Raw genomic sequence first — 21,967 nt, 5'->3', positions numbered from 1 at the left:
AAAACTTAAGATTATTTTTTTATATGATTTTTTTTTTTTTTAATTCGAGACCGCAAGTTGATTCAGCGATTGCAGGAGATTAAATGATTTACTGATAAAATAATTTTCCAACAAAGGAATATTATTTTTTATTATATATATATATGTGTGTGTGTGTGTGTGTGTGTGTGTGTGTGTGTGTGTGTGTGTGTGTGTGTGTAAAAGAGATTTAGAAGGCTGTCACAATTCAAAGCATGCCTTGAATCGACCTGTTACGCACACCATTTGAAAAGGGAAAATTTTTCCGAAATTAATAATGGAATACGTCGCATAGACTTACAAGTAAGACATTTTACCATACAACTGAATAAATATATATATATATATATACATATATATATATGTATGTACTTATTGATTTGTAAATCGCCACTTGTTCTCGTCTCCTCTTACCAACAGCGACTATAATTCATTCCTCGCATTGTGACAGCCTTCTAAATCTCTTTTACACACCTATCCCACACAATGCTTCAAGCAAACTACATATCAATCCTATATATATATATATATATATATATATATATATATATATATATATATATATATTTATATATATATATATATATATATATATAAAGAGAGACAGACAAACAGGCAGACAGACAGACAGAAAGGGCGAGGAAGTATGGAAATATATTTAAAGAAATTAAGCTACACAAAGTTCATCCCCGCTGAGAATTGTCAAACTAAGTGAAACGCGGAGTTTTCTGTGTAGATTAATTTTTATAAATATATTTTCACACTTTTCCACTAGCTCTATTCACGTATTGAGCACTATAATCTATATTCTTTATAAATTCACGTGTGTCTTGCTTTTCCGGTAATAATCAGTGTGAGGGACTATTTTTCTGCTGGTCACACGATTCGAACTATATATATATATATATATATAGTCCTGGAACTTTGATTCAAGTCAACCTTTAACGTCTATCTTGTGCTGTAGAATAATGCGGTCAAATCACAAGCAAATGAAGTGAATTCACATTTATATCTTTACAAGACGACATATCTACAAAACTGTCAGACAGCGTTATTGAAGCAACTTCGCATTAAGCATTTAATTTGGCGAGTAAATTATAATTCTTTTAAAGGGCACATGCTATAATTAAGTGGGCTATGAACAATACGAAGATAAATGTTTTTAGTTCTTATTTGCATACACATGTGTTTCTTCCTTTTCTGAGAATTACCAGTGTGGAGGATGATTGCTCTGCCGGTCACACGATTCGAACCTCAAACTCAAGTGAACTTTTAACTTATATCTTAACATGTGTGTGTGTGTGTGTGTGTGTTCACCAAATTATGGCAACTGCCTTAATTTGGTGAACGCCCGACGTGCGTATATACACGCAATCTTCAATGAACAAAAAAAAACCAAAACGATGAGAACGTGGCAGAGTAAAATAAAAAGAAAAAGAAGAAAAAGCCTTTGTAAAGCTACAGTAGAACCTTACAAAAAATATATATAAATCCGCTTTCCAAGAAATGCCGATAATATATATATTTTTACTATTTTTGTGGAACAGTTTACGCTAAATAAGGCAAAACGAACAAACAAGAAAAATAAGCAGTACAAAAAAAAAAAATAAAATAAAATAAAATCTGGTCTAAAAACTATTCTGTAACAAAAAAAGGTGACTTTAAGAATCAATACAGAATCCCAAACGTCATTCTAAAACACATACACACACACCCGCACACAGAAATAAGGGAAGCAATGAAGCGTACCGTAGCAGCATTCACTACATATATTTTACTGTCTATTAGCAGTCAGAATTAATACTTTCCCCCGACCACGATCCATGTAATTTTGTTGAAAAGACGATACATGGAAGCTCAAAAGTTATATTTTTAAGATCATGACGTGCTGAAATATTCACATCAAATTAAAATCGTTTAAACGTCCACACATTTAAAAATGATAAAATGGATGTTTTCTGGGCTAGTTGACCTAAAGGGTTACGATTATGGTTAATGGGCAGTTCATATATTGGACTGTAACTCAGTAGATCAATTATTGGATGAGAAATAATTAATGAATTCATTGTAAATATCAAACGATTCACTTATTGCTTATTCCAAGAAATTAAAAATAAAGTTTGTTACTAGAAAAAAAAATCCTAATGTAAGGGAAATAACTTTAGAGAACTTTATAAGAATTACTTCCCCTTAGATATGAATTCATAAATAATTGTCAGTGGCGTAGCAACTACTATTGCCATCCGGGGAAGTCGTAAGATTTTTCCTTCCCCCCCCCCCCACCTCCCTCGCTGGGCGTGCATAATTCTTTAAACTTATAAAATTCCAGAAAGTCTTCAAAATATTTATTATCATGTAATTACAATCAAGGATCTAGTATTACACACATAAAACGCAAGAACATATTACGACCTTAAAAAACTCATTTTGATATAAAATTTCAGAGTTTCTGTTAGCTTTTTATTATTTTAATTTTTATCTATTTTCTTTTCTTTTTATTTTTTACCCATCAAAATGCCTCCTCCTTGCACAAGTCGCTCAGGGCGGTCATCAACTTTGCTACGATACTGATAATTGTTGCAATTACATCGTTCGAACGATGTAATTTCAACAATTTCATTTCTACTGTTCATTATCAGTGAATGGGGAAACTTTAACAGACTGAGGTAATCTTAATTTTTGTTTCAAATCAAGAGTGCACATTGTTCTTAAATACCGACCTTGTGTCTAACTCTGCCCCTATGGCGTGTTAAGACTTAGAGATGCCTGTGCCAACTCTCAAATTGTATGTCCCAAACATTGAAGTATAAGTCCTAGAACTATGGAATAATATGCGAAAATAGTTGGTTTGAATGATTTCATACTCCTCAATTTCGATGCCTGGGGCTATCGTCTTATCGAGCCCTTCCCTATGTTCTATCTTCGTCGAGCAGCAAGTAAATATTGCAATACATTGATTAGGAGTTGGCATTGCAGTACAATAATCTATTTTATAAATCTCACCTGCCTGTTTAAATGTATGTATAAATGTATGTATGCATGCATGTATGTATGTATGTATGTATGTATGTATGTATCTATGTATGTATGTATGCCTAAAATTTCAACAGAGGTGACGGGATTTCACGAGATCGATATCGTTTTGAAGCGCGACACTTCGGATGACAAATATCGAAAACTTGGCTAAAAACATTAATTCCTTCACTCTCAAGTGGGCATTTTTTTACAAGGGGGGGGGTCGCTTTTTTCGCCGATATTTCCGAACATCCTCCCCTCTTTTCGATTGACTAGCCTTTATTTAAGCATTCGCCACTTCTGGTTTGGCGATGGACGCAACGGCAAAGACGTCACTTGTTTTGTTTTTTTGTGGGGGTCACGTTCTTTCCCTCCTTTGCTTACTGGCATTCTTTTTTTTTATTTGCTCAACACACACCTCCAAACAGCCGGGCAACGCCGGGCAACGCCGGGCACCCAGGCTAAAATAAAACAGAATAAGAAAGACGTTAGCAAATGTTATTTGTACTTGAAACGTAGATCGATCCGTGTAGAGATTTTTCAGATGTTTATATAATTTAAATTATGAAACTTCTACATATGCATTGGGAACTATTGTTTTTGTAAGTTATATGTACGTATATATATATATATATATATATATATATATATATATATATATATATATATATATATATATATATATATCCAGCATGCTTTGAATCGACCTGTTACGCACACCATTTGAAAAGGGAAAATTTTTCCGAAATTAATAATGGAATACGTCGCACAGACTTACAAGTAAGACATTTTACCATACAACTGAATAAATATATATATAAATAAATAAAAATATATATATATGTATGTACTTATTGATTTGTAAATCGCCACTTGTTCTCGTCTCCTCTTACCAACAGCGACTATAATTCATTCCTCGCATTGTGACAGCCTTCTAAATCTCTCTTACACACATATATATATATATATGTATATATATATATATATGCATATATTTATGTACATATATATATATATATATATATATATATATATATATATATATTTATATATAAACTAATTACAAAAAAAACCTAACCTAGATTTAAAACAGATCAAGAAACAAGATATCCGGGCTAAATAGAGCATGCACAAAGAAACAGGTCAACGAGAGGTCAAATAGGCCTTTGTCCGATAAGTGCATGCTCATTGGCTGATAGGAAGGGCGCGGTGAATACTAGAAAGCTGATTGGCTAACTAAAATCTCAATAGAAGATGCGTATATAAAAATGACAAACAACTACAAAATTCGCGCATAAGCCTGTAAGTAAATACTTAAAGTTTACGCATAAATGTATACTTTCGTATATTAATTTTATGTTGTTTTTTTAACAGTAACAATAATAATAATAATAAATTATGCAATATTGTATAAAATAAAATAAAAAATGCATGTATATAAATATATAACCAAAGCTTACAGCAGAAATAATATAATAAATATATAAGTAAAATAAAATATTTCTGCAGGACTGCCACGCTCTCTCCGCCATCTTGAATCCACTTTTGTCTTCTATTTTGAAAAAGATAGGTACCTTTCTCTCGAAATTAATCAATTCCACACCACCCACGGACTTTACATACACCGGACATACCAGCAACTTGGTAATAAATAATCATACATTGAAGTGAAGAATGATAGTCAAATAAAGGTTAGACACTCAACCATACTCGTCTACATCTGTTCGTTTTTCTTTTTTACTTCATCTTTTCCGGTCTTCCTCCGCATTGTTTTTGGCTTTAATAAATATATATATATATATATATATATATATATATATATATATATATATATATATATATATATATATATATATATATGGGGTATAAGGGCTCTGAAAGAGGTAGTAACACGGCTGTTGCACCCTCCGGTGGTGGACGAGTGTGACTGGTCCTCGACTATCTCCAAGCTAAACCAGGTGAGGGGCGCCACTGCCTTGTGATTTTGCTGTTTGCTCAGCAAAGACCATGAGAAACAACCCCTATAGAAAATTTGGAGTGTAGCCCCGCAGGCAGGTCAGTGTGATACTTCCCACTGTCTCTGGCAGCTACTGCGGTCAAGCTGGTCCCAAACGTATCTGTCTCACTATTCTTCCGATCTACACCAATGAGATTAGAGAAGAGGATATTGATGGTTGGGCAACTCAACTTCTCCATATCAATGTCCAGGCTTGTGCCATGGAGAGACAACTTCAGCTACACATCGTAGAACCAATCAGCGGAATGACAGTTACTGGTTATAAGCCCAAGTTAGATTGACGTACGGCTAGGTGCCAGGGGCCGTTTCTGACGGTGAAAGGGGTTATTGAACCCCATTTGACAGCTACCGCCCTCCTTATTCTGAGCATCCCTCACTAAGTAAGGTGCTGTTCCACCACTGACCACCTGCTTCATGGGGTGCATGGGGCATAGGATCTCTTCCGAAAAGTGTATAGATATCGATGCATCAAACAATCAAACAGAACTCAAAAAGAAATCAAGCTCGAGTGTTGGAATATTCCCACAATGCTTACTGGCTTAACAAAAGATTTTCACTCTATCTCTGACATGCGGAAAACCGCTGTCATCGATAAAGACCTATTACGCCTACAGATAGACATTGCTTCTCCGCAGGAAAATTGTATCGCAGATTCAAGAAGCCTCAGAAAGCCAGACAATAGCGTTTCTATTTCTCCAACGTGTAAATCAAACGAATAATTGTTTCTATTAGCAATCAGAAGAAACAGAAGTGAATTTCGGATAATTTGCGATACGGAATGCAATAAGTAGTTGTTTGGTTAAGCTAAATAGGAAGGAACACCGAGGATGTGTATTTTTGTCGAGCTCAAAAAGTACGATCTGTATTTCGAGATTGCTACTACGACGGAAATGTCGGATGAATATATCTTAAAAAATGTAAACAAAACCTACATGAAAATTAGGTTTTGTGGAATTTCTGTTGCTAGACGACAATATTTCGTGTTGTTCTGACAAATACTTTCTAACCGTAGGGTAATCGCTTATTCTGTTAATCCCAAATTTCAAGAAAGCGTATGCTAACAGCCAATGAGAAACTGACCCAACTATTTCAGGAAGGAATCCTTATTTCTAGTCGTGTTGTCGGACGAAGTAATGTGAAATATATCGAAATGAAAACTAAACACGAACGGCACCTTGTGTGAAATGTGGGGGAGTTTCCATGTACGTAAGGGAGAGGAAGAGGAGAAAACGATTAGTGAGTGAAAATCGTGCGACAATCATTTAATATGCATTAATTTTGAATGTATCCCCTCGAGGAATTCATGCACAAAACCGACAACAGATAATGGATAGTAATTTGACCGTATGGAATACCTCTCTCTCTCTCTCTCTCTCTCTCTCTCTCTCTCTCTCTCTCTCTCTCTCTCTCTCTCTCTCACTCACTATATATATATATATATGTGTGTATACGTTTTATTTCTTATTACCGTATCTTTCTGTTAAAAACGCATATTTGCTCTACAACAGTATTGAACACTTTCTTCAGTTTTTATTAATTACCATTTCTACTATATATATATATATATATATATATATAAATATATATATATATAAAATAATATAAAATACGCATGAAGTGCGATTGAAAGCCAAACCACAACGTAATATTAGGAAAATAAACAAATATTTTACTTGTTTGAAATTTATCGCAAATATATTTCATTTTTAGTGTTTTTTTTTTTTGTTTTTTTTTTTTTTTGCTATTTCGGTTTGTAAAGATCTGCACGTTGTATTTTGAAATGTTTGAACTGTGCGTAGGCAACGCGAGAATAACGTCAAGGGTGTGAGTTCATATAGAAACGTTGTGTTAATTTGAATAAAATAAAATACGCATCAAGTGCGCTTTACAACATGCTTGTTTGTAGTTGTTTTTTACATTTTAGCTAGGCACACATAGAAGCAGCACACATACGCATATAGAAGCAACTGATCTTTATATACTTGATTTATATAATGAGATATACCTACTACATACATGGCCATATCTTAAAATCGACGAAAGAAATACTTTGTTCGTAACAAAATGTACTTCTTACTTGTATTCTTGATTCCGGAAGCTTTATCCTCACTGCCAAACGTTCTCTCATGAAAATATCGGGGTAGTGTGTTTTTCGGAAGGCTCGTTCCAGTTCTTGCAATTGCCGAGATGAAAATGTCGTCCGATTCCGTTTCACCTTTTCGATTGACCTTGGGTCTCGTTCCGTGCCTTCCATTGTCATGTCTAAACTGTTGTTATTCTCACAAGAACTGTCTGCCGCTGCAAACGCAAGAACAATATATATTTTAAAAATCAAACTAGCACCTTAGATATGTATAACATCGTTGAGGTATATGTCAAAGGACGACTTCATTCTACCTTTTTGCGTCATTTAATAAGCATAAGGGGTTACGGAATAAGCATGACTTTCAATCAAAAAGCCAATAGCGTGTATATATATATATATATATATATGTGTGTGTGTGTGTGTGTGTGTGTGTGTGTGTGTGTGTGTGTGTGTGTGTGTGTGTGTGTGTGGTTTATATGTTCAAATTTCATTTAAAAGAATCAATTTAAAAAAGAAATTAATTTATTGTTTGAACCAAAGAATATAACGTTTAAATGAATGTCCTTAATCCATGGATTTTCAATGTAAGTACATCTCCCCAGAGGAAAAAAAATGTGCTTGCATTGAAAATTCATGAATTAAGGACATTAATGTGTGTGTTTGAGAGAGAGCGAAAGAGAGAGAGAGAGAGAGAGAGAGAGAGTGTGTGTGTGTGTGTGTGTGTGTGTGTGTGTGTGTGTGTGTGTGTGTGTGTGTGTGTGTGAGAGAGAGAGAGAGAGAGAGAAAGAGAGAGGGGAATTCAATTGTGGAAATAAACATTTACAAAATTTATTGTTCAAAAACAAATAATAAAAATACAATGAATTATTTCCTTATAATAAAATATGATGAGACAACACGTCCTGAATGCAACATAAGTGTGTACAACAGAACCTTTTGCATATCTTTTTTTTCTATTTTTCTAATAAGCTTTTTGTGTTAAACGCAAAAATGATATTTTTACAGAACAAGTACCGTCTTATTACGTGCACGTTACGTAAACTGCCGGAAGGTGCCGAACAAATGTTCTGTGTTTTTTTTTTTGTTTGTTTGTTTGTTTGTTTTTCCTTTTTTTTTTGAAAACGTTGAATGAAAACAATATTATTTTTGTTGTTGTTGTTACGAAGAAAATATGAAACATTTATGGAATCTTGTTAGAAACGTTAAGAAAATTAAAAGAAAAAGTTCAAATCTAGGGGTAAAAACTAATCGTAATGTAAATTTCATGAATAAATATTTTTTGATAACAAATAACTGTTAGCAAAGAATTATTTTAGTAATCTTTTTTATAATTTTCTTTTGTGGTTTTTAAGTTCAAATTAAAGAAAAAAGTCATCATATGGCTTATTGCATGAATAAATATTATTTCGGTAAATCTGTTAGAAAATAAATGTTTTTATAACCTTTTTTTATTTCATTTTTATTCATAAATGATTTCTTTAAGTTAAAATCACTAAAAATATATTCATCGTATTCTTTGCGTAATTAATAAATATTTAGTGGTGAAAACGCGAGATTTGAAACTCAAGTCAACTGAGCTAACAAATCTACTACTTAGATTATGTGAAATCGGTAAAAGAACAGAATAATTAAAACTCGAAAACAACAAAACATAATTTCTACAGAAAGCATAATAATTAAATCCTCTATTGAACTCATCAAGTTTTAACATTTTTGCTGTTAAATATGAGTAAAATTCAAAACATTCTATAGATTCACACACACACACACACACACACACACACACACACACACATATATATATATATATATATGTATGTATATATATATATATATATATATATATATATATATATATATATATATATATATATATATACTAGTAAGCCGACCAGCGTTGTCCGGTTGTAAAATACGTTTAAATATGATGATTTCATATTAAATATTATGGAGTCAATTTTCTATCGATTATTATATTGTACCAAACATATAGTAGTAATTTCAAAAGTAAATATATATGTGTGTGTGTGTGTGTGTGTGTGTGTGTGTGTGTGTGTGTGTGTGTGTGTGTGTGTGTGTGTGTGTGTGTGTGTGTGTGTGTGTGTGTGACTAGGGTGTAATCAGCTAGAATCAAAACCAAAGCATATAACCTTTCAGCCTTATCCGTTATCGTATGACCTATACTTATACCTATACGTATACAGATATTGCTAAAAATGACGCCTTTTAACCTATAACTGCGGTTCATTTGCGCATGCGCTGAGGCAAAAGGTTTAGTGGACTTCTTCTGCTAAGGACAATATTTTTTTGTCCCTTTTGTACGTTAGTAACTATTTTACCGACCCTAGACCGAATCGGAGTTGTTCCACAGATTACAATTCTTTATATATCAAGTTTTAAGTCTACACACACGCACACACACACACACACACACACACACACACACACACATATATATATATATATGTGTGTGTGTGTGTGTGTGTGTGTGTGTGTGTGTGTGTGTGTGTGTGTGTGTGTGTGTGTGTGTGTGTGTGTGTGAATAAAAAGAAAAAACCTAAAAGAGTAAAAACAAAAATAAAATCAACGTTTCGTCCCTATTTTAGGGGACATCATCAGGATTTCTAGGCGAGGATGTACAGGAAGGCGGTCATATATAACATGCGAAAGAGGAGAAGTTCAGTTCTCTTTCTGTTCTGGAGCTCTTTTAGGTTTTTCCTTTTTATTCACATAACGTCTAAAGCATCGTTTACATCTTGCTTTATTTTATTCATATATATATATATATATATATATATATATATATATATATATATATATATATATATATATATATATTCGTGTGCTGGATCGTTTTAATCATTAATATTACGCAATTATGCACAATGTAGAAACTATGCATAAATAGAATTGAGTGTAATAACTAAATGAAAACAATCATCCAATTAGGAACCATAAAAATGAATAATTAATTAATGCAAGTTCGTTTTTAACAGAATGTGCAAATTAAGGATTTATTTAGTCGCTCACGTATATATAACGTCTAGCAACCTACTAGTGTATATACAATATGTATTTTGTTATAGACTATATTTTATATCAGGACAACAAAACACGTGAAAGAAATTTATGAGTAAATTATAGGCATTCTCCTATTATTTACCTATATAAGTATAAATAATAATTTAATCATATAAATATAAATAATAATTTATTCATATAAGTATAAATAATAATTTAATCATATAAATATAAATAATAATTTACTCATATAAATATAAATAATAATTTAATCATATAAATATAAATAATAATTTAATCATATAAATATAAATAATAATTTAATCATATAAATATAAATAATAATTTACTCATATAAGTATAAATAATAATTTAATCATATAAATATAAATAATAATTTAATCATATAATATAAATAATACTTAAATGATATAAATATACATAATAATTAAATGATATAAATATAAATAATAATTTAATCATATAAATATAAATAATAATTTACTCATATAAGTATAAATAATAATTTAATCATATAAATATAAATAATAATTTAATCATATAAATATAAATAATAATTAATAATTTAATCATATAATATAAATAATAATTAAATGATATAAATATAAATAATAATTTAATCATATAAATATAATAATAATTTAATCATATAAATATAAATAATAATTTAATCATAAGTATAAATAATAATTTAATCATATAAATATAAATAGTAATTTAATCATATAAATATAAACAATAATTTAACCATAAGTATAAATAATAATTTAATCATATAAATATAAATAATAATTTAATCGTATAAGTATAAATAATGATTTAATCATATAAATATAAATAATAATTTAATCATATAAATATAAATAGTAATTTAATCATATAAATACAAATAATAATTTAATCATAATTATAAATAATAATTTAATCATAAGTATAAATAATAATTTAATCATATAAATATAAATAATAATTTAATCATAAGTATAAATAATAATTTAATCATATAAATATAAATAATAATTTAATCATATAAATATAAACAATAATTTAACCATGAGTATAAATAATAATTTAATCATATAAATATAAATAATAATTTAATCATATAAATATAAATAATAATTTGATAATAAATATAAATAATGATTTAATCGTATAAGTATAAATAATAATTTAATCATAAGTATAAATAATAATTTAATCATATAAATACAAATAATAATTTAATCATAATTATAAATAATAATTTAATCATATAATATAAATAATAATTTAATTATATTTATAAATAATAATTTAATCATATAAATATAAATAATAATTTAATCATAATTAGAAATAATAATTTAATCATATAAATATAAATAATAATTTAATCATATAAATATAAATAATAATTTAATCGTATAAGTATAAATAATAATTTAATCGTATAAATATAAATAATAATTTAATCGTATAAGTATAAATAATAATTTAATCGTATAAGTATAAATAATAATTTAACTGTATAAATATAAATAATAATTTAATTATGTAAATATAAATAATAATTTAATCGTATAAGTATAAATTATAATTTAATTATGTAAATATAAATAATAATTTAATCATATAAATATAAATAATAATTTAATTATGTAAATATAAATAATAATTTAATCATATAAATATAAATAATAATTTAACTGTATAAATATAAATAATAATTTAATCATAAGTATAAATAATAATTTAATCATATAAATATAAATAATAATTTAATCATATAAGTATAAATAATAATTTAATCATATAAATATAAATAATAATTTAATCATATAAATATGAATAATAATTTAATCATATAAATATAAATAATAATTTAATCATAAGTATAAATAATAATTTAATCATATAAATATAGATAATAATTTAATTTAAAGTATGAATAATAATTTAATCATATAAATATAAATAATAATTTAATCCTATGAATATACATAATAATTTAATCATATAAGTATAAATAATAATTTGATCATAAGTATAAATAATAATTTAATCATATAAATATAAATAATAATTTAATCGTGTAAGTATAAATAATAATTTAATCATATAAATATAAATAATTATTTTATCATAAGTATAAATAATAATTTAATCATAAATATAAATAATAATTTAATCATATAAATATAAATAATAATTTGATCATATGTATAAATAATAATTTGATAATAAATATAGATAATAATTTAATTTAAAGTATGAATAATAATTTAATCATATAAATATAAATAATAATTTAATCATATAAATATAAATAATAATTTAATCATACTCGCACCACAATGATAAAATCAAGACTGGCATGATTATTGTTTTTTTCTTGCGTGCCTTTAGAATATGCAGCCCCCAATATCTTAATTATGAAATTCAATACTTTAAGAATGTTATACAAAAAAAACTACAGTACCCATCCTATTTCATTTCTTACGCAAGGAAAATAGCTACGAAAATACACTATAATATAAATAGACAGAAAAATAAACCAAATACCTCACTATTAAACAGACATCTTTTCATTCCCACCCACACTAAAAATACAAAAATCTACGACACTCTTAATAGACTTGGTTTTCACTTGATACAAACAACTTCCATAACAATAAAACAGACATTAAAAACTACCAAGATCCGTCCCAATACCCTCACATCCGACGCCGGTATATATTCCATCCCATGTAACAATTGTCAACAAGCATACATAGGTGAGACACAGCGTAAATTTAAACTAAGACTTTACGAACACAGAAGAGATATAAGGAATGGTAACGCCCTAAATGCACTCTTTTGCCATTGTGCAGAACATGATCATTCATTTTATTTAGATCATGCGAAAATTATAAAATACGTGATAGATAGAGCTAAAAGAAGACTTTTAGTCAGCACTAATATTAAACACTAATACTATTACGCAAAGAAAGGCCTTCTACCATTTAGCCCCAAGTATAGGGAAAATAATAATCAAAAAACAAAATATCAAAACAGATCCTGGTTAACCGTTTTTCCGTAATCCTTAAATAATTCAACAAAATGAATAAGTTTAGAGAGAGAAAAAAAGTGTACATATTTATTTAACGTATTTTTAAAAGTGTATGTATAGACATTGAACAACCCAATCTTCCCATACACACACATAGTTTCCTTCCCGATATGGGTAGGATTCTTACACTGTTTCCTTTTCATTTTCTTATGGTCTATGATCGTTTTCTTTTTTCACATTTTTCCTTTTAATATCCTGAAGACGTCCTCTACGAAACGTTGATGATTTCATAAATTCATTCGGTTTTTCTTTTTTTCAAAACAACATATATATATATATATATATATATATATATATATATAGAGAGAGAGAGAGAGAGAGAGAGAGAGAGAGAGAGAGAGGATAGAGAGAGAGGATAGAGAGAGAGAAAGAAAGAGTCAAAGTACGTTACTGACCGCTAACTCTGGAAGCAATTTTATTTTTTATTTTTTATCTATTTTTTACTCATCGTATTTTATTTATTTTCAAAAATACACATATCCATAACCATGAAGAACAAATCGATTAAAATATCCTATACTTAGTTTTACAGGCTTGTTTTTATAAATATTCTAACCAAGGAGTAACGATTATGTGATATATACACTAATTAAGGCTGACAAATCAAACTAGAATTATATGTAGTACACTAATGAGAGTTGCCATGATTTGTGACTTAACTGCATTTGAGCCTAAAGTGCACGCACACACACATACACGCACACACACACGCACACACACATACACACACGCACACACACATACACGCACACATTCATATATATGTTAGAAGACAAAGAATAAAAAAACGACTATAAAAAAAATTAGACCTAGGTATTTCGAAGCCTATTGCTTCTCATCAGAAGAGGATAGAAGATGCTATGTATCAAAATAATTTTCCAATGAAGGGCTAAAATGTTTTAAAAGTATCTATATATTAATACGATAGCGTGTGTGTTATTTTGTGTGTCACACTTACATATTTTTCTTCCGAGTGACTGTCGTTTAATTGTTATGACCTTCCATTGTTTGTAATAAATAATTTTACCAAGAATACTTCATAAGTTTTCGTTTTGGTTTCGATTATAGCTGAAGGAACTTAAATTATATAACTTTATACATATTTTTTTCTTTATGAGGTTTGGTTTCAATTTCGATTCAAGCTAATTCACCCAAGTCATATAGATATAGATTTATTTTTAAATAGCAACTTTATAATACACTAGCGAGACGTGTGGAAATTCGGATATAAAGAGAGAAAATCACCCAAGTAAAGAGGCTAGACGCGATAAAATTTACTAAGAAGGAAAGAAATTTACAAACTGTTGATTTTACTGTCCCATGAGACCAGAAGGTGAAGTTCAAAAGAACACACAAATATCCTGAATTTGTCAGAGAACTGAAAGGAATATGGAGAAAATGAATATTAAACCAATAATTTGAGGAGCACTAGGAACAAAGAAAAAAAACTTAGAAAAAAAGAAAAGAGGGCGAAATAGGAATCACGTGTAAAACTAAAACAATACAACAACTGATATCTTAAAGAAAACCCTCGAATGCGGAAACGCTTACAAACTATGTGAAAAGTGCAAAAGAAGATAGAGGAACGCCATATGGAACCAAGAAAACCAAAACCGCAAAATTGAAAGTTCCGTCCAAATTGCAGTGTCGGCATAGAGTGATGCCACACCAAATAGTCGTAAAATTTCAAAGAGAATGGAAGGACCAATGAATGAGTGCAAAGAGAGCGGGACATTGAGGAGAGTTGTTGCCAGCGAGTAGTCAATGTCAAGCGGCTGTTGCGATAACGAAAAGATATTTACAAATGTTATCCAAAGAGATGGAAATTACTAGAAATCTGAGGAGATTTCTTGTCACTTAGATTCCAGGGAACACCATCGATTGTTGTCAGTGAGTAATCTCTCATGGTTGCCCATGTTAGTTATCCTAGAGGGTACAAATAATAATAATAATAATAATAATAATGATTCTACACCCCCATCATGCTACAAGTTATACACCCCCATCACACAACAAGTTCTACACCCCATCATGCATCTCCCCCATAGTTTCACCACCGCTCCTCCCAATAAAAAGTGACACCAAAGAGCTGAGAAGGGTCAAGAAGAAATGAAAGACCTAGGAGAGAGCGCCAGCCAAACCTCGGTTGGACAAACCAAAGAGAACTGTGACTTTGAGGAGGCTTAGTGCCACTCAAATTCCAGTATAAACCAATGGCCACTGCCGGCAAGAAATCAATGGTAAGAGGCTGTTGCGATGATGCAAATTCATTTGCAAATGCTATCGAAAGAGGTGGAGAGAACTGGACGTCTGAAGAGACTTGTCACTCAGCCTCCAGAGAACACCACAGGTTTCCAATCAGATCGTTTGTTGACTTGGGTAGATTGGTAGGTTTGTCAGAAATTTCGTGAAAAATAGTGAATAATTCCACCCCGTCTTTCCAAGCTTATAACTCCTCGAAAAATCTAACTCAAGCCCTAATTTTTTTTTCCAATTAAAGGAGAAAGAACCAAGGTTTCATTAAAACAAAAAAAAACAAACGACATGCTTAAAAAAAAAAAAGGTTTTAACTTCGGACTTTACAGGTAAATTTCTAAAAAACACTACTTTTTTTGTTTTAAATTTAGATATATTATTTATTGACCTTTTCTCTTCAATTTGTGATATATAACACTTTGGTGAATAAATTATTTACTTCTTAATAGACATTTCAAAATGGGAGGCGTGAATTATTCTACCCCCTGTCTTTCCAAGCTCATAACTACTCGAAAAATGTAATTGAAGCCCTAATTTTGTTTTCAATTAAAGGAGCAAGGACCAAGATTTCATAAAAAAAACAAAAGAAAAAACAAACAACGTGGTTTAAAAAAAAAGGTTTTAAACTTCGAACTTTACAGGTAAATTTCTAAAAAACACAACTTTTTTTGTTTTAAATTTGAATATATTACTTATTGACCTTTTCTCTTCAATTTGTGATATATAAAACTTTGGTGAGTAAATTAATTATTTACTTTTTACTAGACACTTGAAAATGGGGGGGGGGCGTGAATTAAAAAAAACGTTTGTCTAAAATATTATATTCGGTTTATTGGAAAGGGCATAATATTTCACATTGACCCTGAAAATATCGTAAAAATAGAATCAATAGAAAAATTTTGATAGATTTTTAAAGTTTAAAAATTGAAAAATATTGAGTTCATAAAATTCATTACTGTTTTTTAAAAAATAAAAAAAATATTTCTATTACTTTTAAAACAACTTTAATAGTTTATTTTGGAAGTATAATCCATAAAGAAAATAAACAACCCACTTTTAAAAGAGAAATTACGAGATTTTTATATTTTATTCGCAGTTTTATGATAGGGGTGTAAAAAATTCCTACAACAATTCTGATACATCTACTAGATTGGAGTGTTTATTCATTGTAAACGTACCCGACAACCTATAAATGTCGACATTTCCAATGTGAATGGTAAGCTGGACTTATGTAAAAAATAACAAAAAGATATACCAAACTGACTTTTTCGTTTAAAAATGGAATTATTTCCCTTTCGTTATTAACTTTTTTTTTTATTTTTTTTTTAATAAATATTTTGTGTTTTATATACATAAAGTACAATTGTTGAATGTTACTGTTTTGATTATATTCGTTTGGGGGGCACAATTAAAAAATTAAGGAAGATTAAAACAAAGCGAAATTTAAGTTTCCGTTCCATTTTTGCAACAACCGTAAAACAGCGCATACTCAGCAAGTTTTATCGTAATTTATAAGCATAATATTGAAACACTAAATTAACATTTTATTTTTTATTTTTTTATTTTTGCATAATTAATGATGGAAGTATTTTTCTGTTTATTTTCTTAACATCTTATAAAAAAAAACAAATAATTTGTACATTCTCTTGAAAAAAAGAATCAAACTTTTCTCTACTTTCACATGTGTTCCATTTTAACAAACTGAGCCACAGCAACGCGTGGCCAGGTACAGCTAGTATATATATATATATATATATATATATATATATATATATATATATATATATATATATATATATATATATATATACACTTACTCCATAAGGAATGTCTTTTGAAAATAAAAATCTCTTCAATAAAATCCATTGTCTGTAAAACACATATTTTGCTACTTTATAAAACTATTCAGTTAATTAAAAATTTAAAATTCTGGCAAGAAGATACGACGTTGTTCAGGATTGAATGAAGATTGCAAGTAAATATTTTTCCATAGTGCTCATAACACCACGTTACTTTGTTTTTACTGTCACTTTTTCTTATTTCGCCTCCGCAGACGAACCGGAAAGGTTGTAAAAACTGCGTGAGTTGGTCTCCTGTGCATATATGGTTTAAATTTCATAAAAATCGAGTATCCATATTTGAAGTTTTAAAAAGGTCTATTCTGATGAGTTACCTTAAAGTGTAGGCATGTACAGATGTGTTACATAAGAACAAACTAGAGATTCATCGAAGAATTCTATCCATATGATATCGAATTTATCAAAATATAACGTTTTAAAGGAAATTCGGCACCCATAGTTCCCTTGTCTATCTCATAAAATTCTATATATATTTAATTAAAGTTTCAGAAAAATCGAATATGTTTGAAGTTTTAAGAGGTTTATGCCCTCGTAGCCACATTCAGCATATACCTGGGGATTTGAGAACACTTTCATTGCTTTTATTCAGTAATTTTTACACGAGAATACACTTTTGTATATTTATGTAGATTCTCTAAGATGTCTTTCTACAGGTAACACGTAAATACATATGTAAAATTACATGCATACACACAGACATTTGGTTATATTTATATATTGAAACTAAATGGAATAAAGAAACTTTCACCTTTCACCTCCAAATTTATGGACCCGATTTCGAATCTCGCTAGATTCAGCAATTTTTGATGAGTCGTACACGACGAAACAGGTGTCAGTGGATAATTATATTTTAAAAATAGTACATATGCCGCTCCCCATTATGGGGTACAAAAATTGGTTGAAGGGAAAATCGTTCCCATATATATATATATATGAGCAAACAGTTAATAAAATATGTTGAAAACACTTTGAAATGAGTTAAAAACATATTTAATCTGAAAAGGAAACACTAGATAAATGGATAGTCCTTAATTCGCGGAGTTTCGAAGAAATACTCTCCTTCTCATCAGAAGGTAGGAATTAGCAAAATGCGGGATCGGATTTTGCATGCAGAAGTATTTGATGAAACAACAAGTAAGTCAAAGATCTTACTTGAAAACAAAATAAGTTAAGCAGAGGGAATATGGTAAAGAAAAAGGTGATTACACATGAATGGATAGTCTGGTGGAAGATAAAAAAATCCAGTGACGGTAAAATCCAAATGTAAAACTTCAAGAAAGTTAAAAGAATTAAAAGAAAGTTAAAAGAATTATATATATATATATATATATATATATATATATATATATATATATATATATGTATGTATTAAAGCGTGTAATAGACGAGGTCTAAATGAGCAAAGTCTCAGTAAAATATATTTTAAGGTGCTGAGCTCTGGGTATTGCAGTTATAAGCTCAATAGGTATCGTAACCTAGAGCTGTATAAATAAAAAAGGTTGAGGAACCTGGGGTTAAAACAAAAGTTCACACACTATATTTACTTCAATAAACTGGGTAAGATTTGGTGTCTTCTCTCCCCCACTCCTCTTCCATTTATGGTGATGAGGAGAAGATATCCAGAAATATTTTACATCTTTACCGATCGTAAATATCGAATGAAAAAAAGATATCGTTTCTGAAACGATCGTACATATAAACATGATTTTGTTATGTTTCCTCCTATGAAAACTTGATGGATGATTTCACAATTATTAATCTTTCACCATTTCCAACACACACACACACGCACACACATACACACATACACTCACACACACATACACTCACACACACTCACACACACACACATACACTCACACACACACATACACACACACACACACACACACACACATATATATATATATATATATATATATATATATATATATATATATATATATATTGGTATTTATCGTGACACTCTGCACTGATGATTCCCGAAAGGATGAAACACTAATGCCTTAAGTACTTAATTGAATTCCTAATGAACCGCCCCCTTAAGTAAACACTTCATCAAATCTCCACGCTAACATAATGTACTTGCAATAACCCTTATCCCTGAGTGGCTTGATAAGTGGTGATCACTGTGTAAAAAAATAAAAATAAATAAATAATTATTATTATAGTAAATAATTATATCAACCCCTTTAAGAAAATCGTTTCTTATCGTGGAGCACTTTCAGTGGAAATAATAGTCGGTTAATTTAGCACTAATGCGCAGATTATCATATAATGATTAGATCACTCTGACAAACGTTAAAAAAAACATATTAAAAATAAATGTTTAAAATACAACAGCATTTCTCGTGTTAACGGTTGCTGAATGGATTTAGTCCTTGCTAATGAAGCCAGAGATAGCTTCTGTGCCGGGTTCGAATCTATCTACTGGTGTTAATCGTGACACCCTTCGCTGATATTTCCCCAAAAGGATGAAACACTAGTGTCTGTAGGTATTTAAAAATTATTATAGTAAATAATTATATACATATACGAGCTGTAAAACAGCAAAACAGTACTGTATGTGGATGACTATAATGCTCCCTATCTTGGGTTGAGCATATTGGGAAGTGATATACAAATTGCCGTTAGCGCATTAAGCGACGCTCTTTGTGTAAACAAATCGAGCGGAGGCATTTGGACGATGTCAAAACATCGTTAATTCATTACCCTCACAGCAGCAGTCGTATAGCGCAATGTGAGATAGCCGCTCTGATGAACTGTGAAACAGCGAAACACTACTGTATGTGGATAACTATATATATATATATATATATATATATATATATATATATATATATATATATATATATATATATATATAGGTGGAGTTTAAAGAATACGAATAGGATCGATTTTTAGTGGAGACTTATCGGGATAATGCAAAGCTCAACAAATTGTTTTGGAGCTTATATAGAGTATTAATAAAATAAGAAAATGACACTAAAAATATACACTAATGTCTATAGATTTATTCGTTTATTCAATATGGATGATGCATCAATTAGGTGTGTAAGATAAGTAATACGTTTTATACCATGGTATTTCGAAGCCTAATGCTTCTCATCATCAGAAGAGAGAAGATGTTAGGTAATATAATACGGATGCGATGTCTAGTGGTAGCAAGATTAGGAGCGAAATAGTTGTGTAGTGAAAAATAAAATATTGAAATTGTTTGGGGGGGGAGAATAACGTGATCTCTGTGATATAAGAGGAATATAGCTGTTAATATATAATGAAGGTAGGTGTATACCACTTATACCATGGTAGGATTAATATATAATGAAGGTAGGTGTATACCACTTATACCATGGTAGGATTAATATATGTGTGAATAAGCGCCAGTAAACTCTCGGGAAGAATATGGGATAAGTGATTGAAAGTGGATGTTTATTTAATCATATGTATTAATGGATCATGCCTATTGAAGGGGGATATTTGAAATAAGGGATTAATGCTAGGTCCATATATATTAGTAGAGTTGTCGGATTATAACTTAGTATTTAAATGAAGTATAAATTATTAGAAATGGTTAATATAATAAAAAAAATACAGTAAGAAGATAAATTATAAAGGATAAGATATAACAATTATAAGTGAATAAGATAGAGGATAAACAAATGGTTAAATAACGGGATAAAAGTACAAATGAATATAGGATTAAAAAAAAAGTATAAAATAGTAAAAAAATTATAAGATAATAATAAAGGTATAAGAAGTACAAAGTTATTAAATATAAAATAATTTAAAAATATATATATAGAAGAATAAAAAAATAAAATAAAACTAATCATAAAAAATCCAAGTAAAAAAAAAGAATAAAATAAAATGAAAATGCAATAAGGAAAAAAAGACAACGAGAGAAAATACTTAAATAATTGTGCCGAAATACCTTTTTAAAATTATTAATAAACAGAAGTCGAGAAAATTTCAGTCGCAATATCATGGTATAAAGAGTTTTACCCTACATCCCTAATTGATGTATCATGCATCAATCTTATGAAATAATTGAATAGATCTATATACATTAGTATATATAGTTTTATATTATCGTTTTTTTTTTATTAATACTCTCTCTCTCTCTCTCTCTCTATATATATATATATATATATATATATATATATATATATATATATATATATATATAGTTGGCTTACGTAGGTGCTTAATCTGTGATATGTTGACTTTGTTTTGTTTTTGTTTTTGTTTGTTTTCCAGGAATTTAAACTGCATCTTTAAAAAAATTTATCATTATATTTTAGTATCTTTTCATAAAATACTCAAAGCCTCTCAAGACAATATATATATATATATATATATATATATATATATATATAGAGAGAGAGAGAGAGAGAGAGAGAGAGAGAGGGGGACAGACAGAGAGAGAGAAGGACAGGCAGAGAGAGAGAGAGAGAGAGGGGGGCAGACAGACAGACAGAGACAGAGAAATTATCATTCCTTACATATTTTCAATTTTTTTCCTATATTAACGTATATAATCATGTCGGTGTATCGGGCTCACTGAAGTTAAGCAACATTGA

General features: G+C 29.3%; 1 protein-coding gene across 1 annotated transcript in view; it reads right to left on the bottom strand.

The window, feature by feature from the left end:
* Window positions 1–21,967, bottom strand: part of LOC145292922 (ALX homeobox protein 1-like) — a 91,869-nt gene that overhangs the window by 65,931 nt on the left and 3,971 nt on the right. The window contains exon 2 of the mRNA XM_080139086.1: window positions 7,128–7,348. Coding sequence (XP_079995212.1) covers window positions 7,128–7,348 — 221 coding nt within the window. The remainder of the gene's footprint in view (window positions 1–7,127; window positions 7,349–21,967) is intronic.

Source organism: Euprymna scolopes, chromosome 14 (genome assembly GCF_053919585.1).
Source record: "Euprymna scolopes isolate OS-2025 chromosome 14, ASM5391958v1, whole genome shotgun sequence".
Classification (NCBI taxonomy): domain Eukaryota; kingdom Metazoa; phylum Mollusca; class Cephalopoda; order Sepiida; family Sepiolidae; genus Euprymna; species Euprymna scolopes.
Note: the sequence above shows the minus strand (reverse complement) of the source record. Positions and strands in the feature narration are given on the sequence as shown.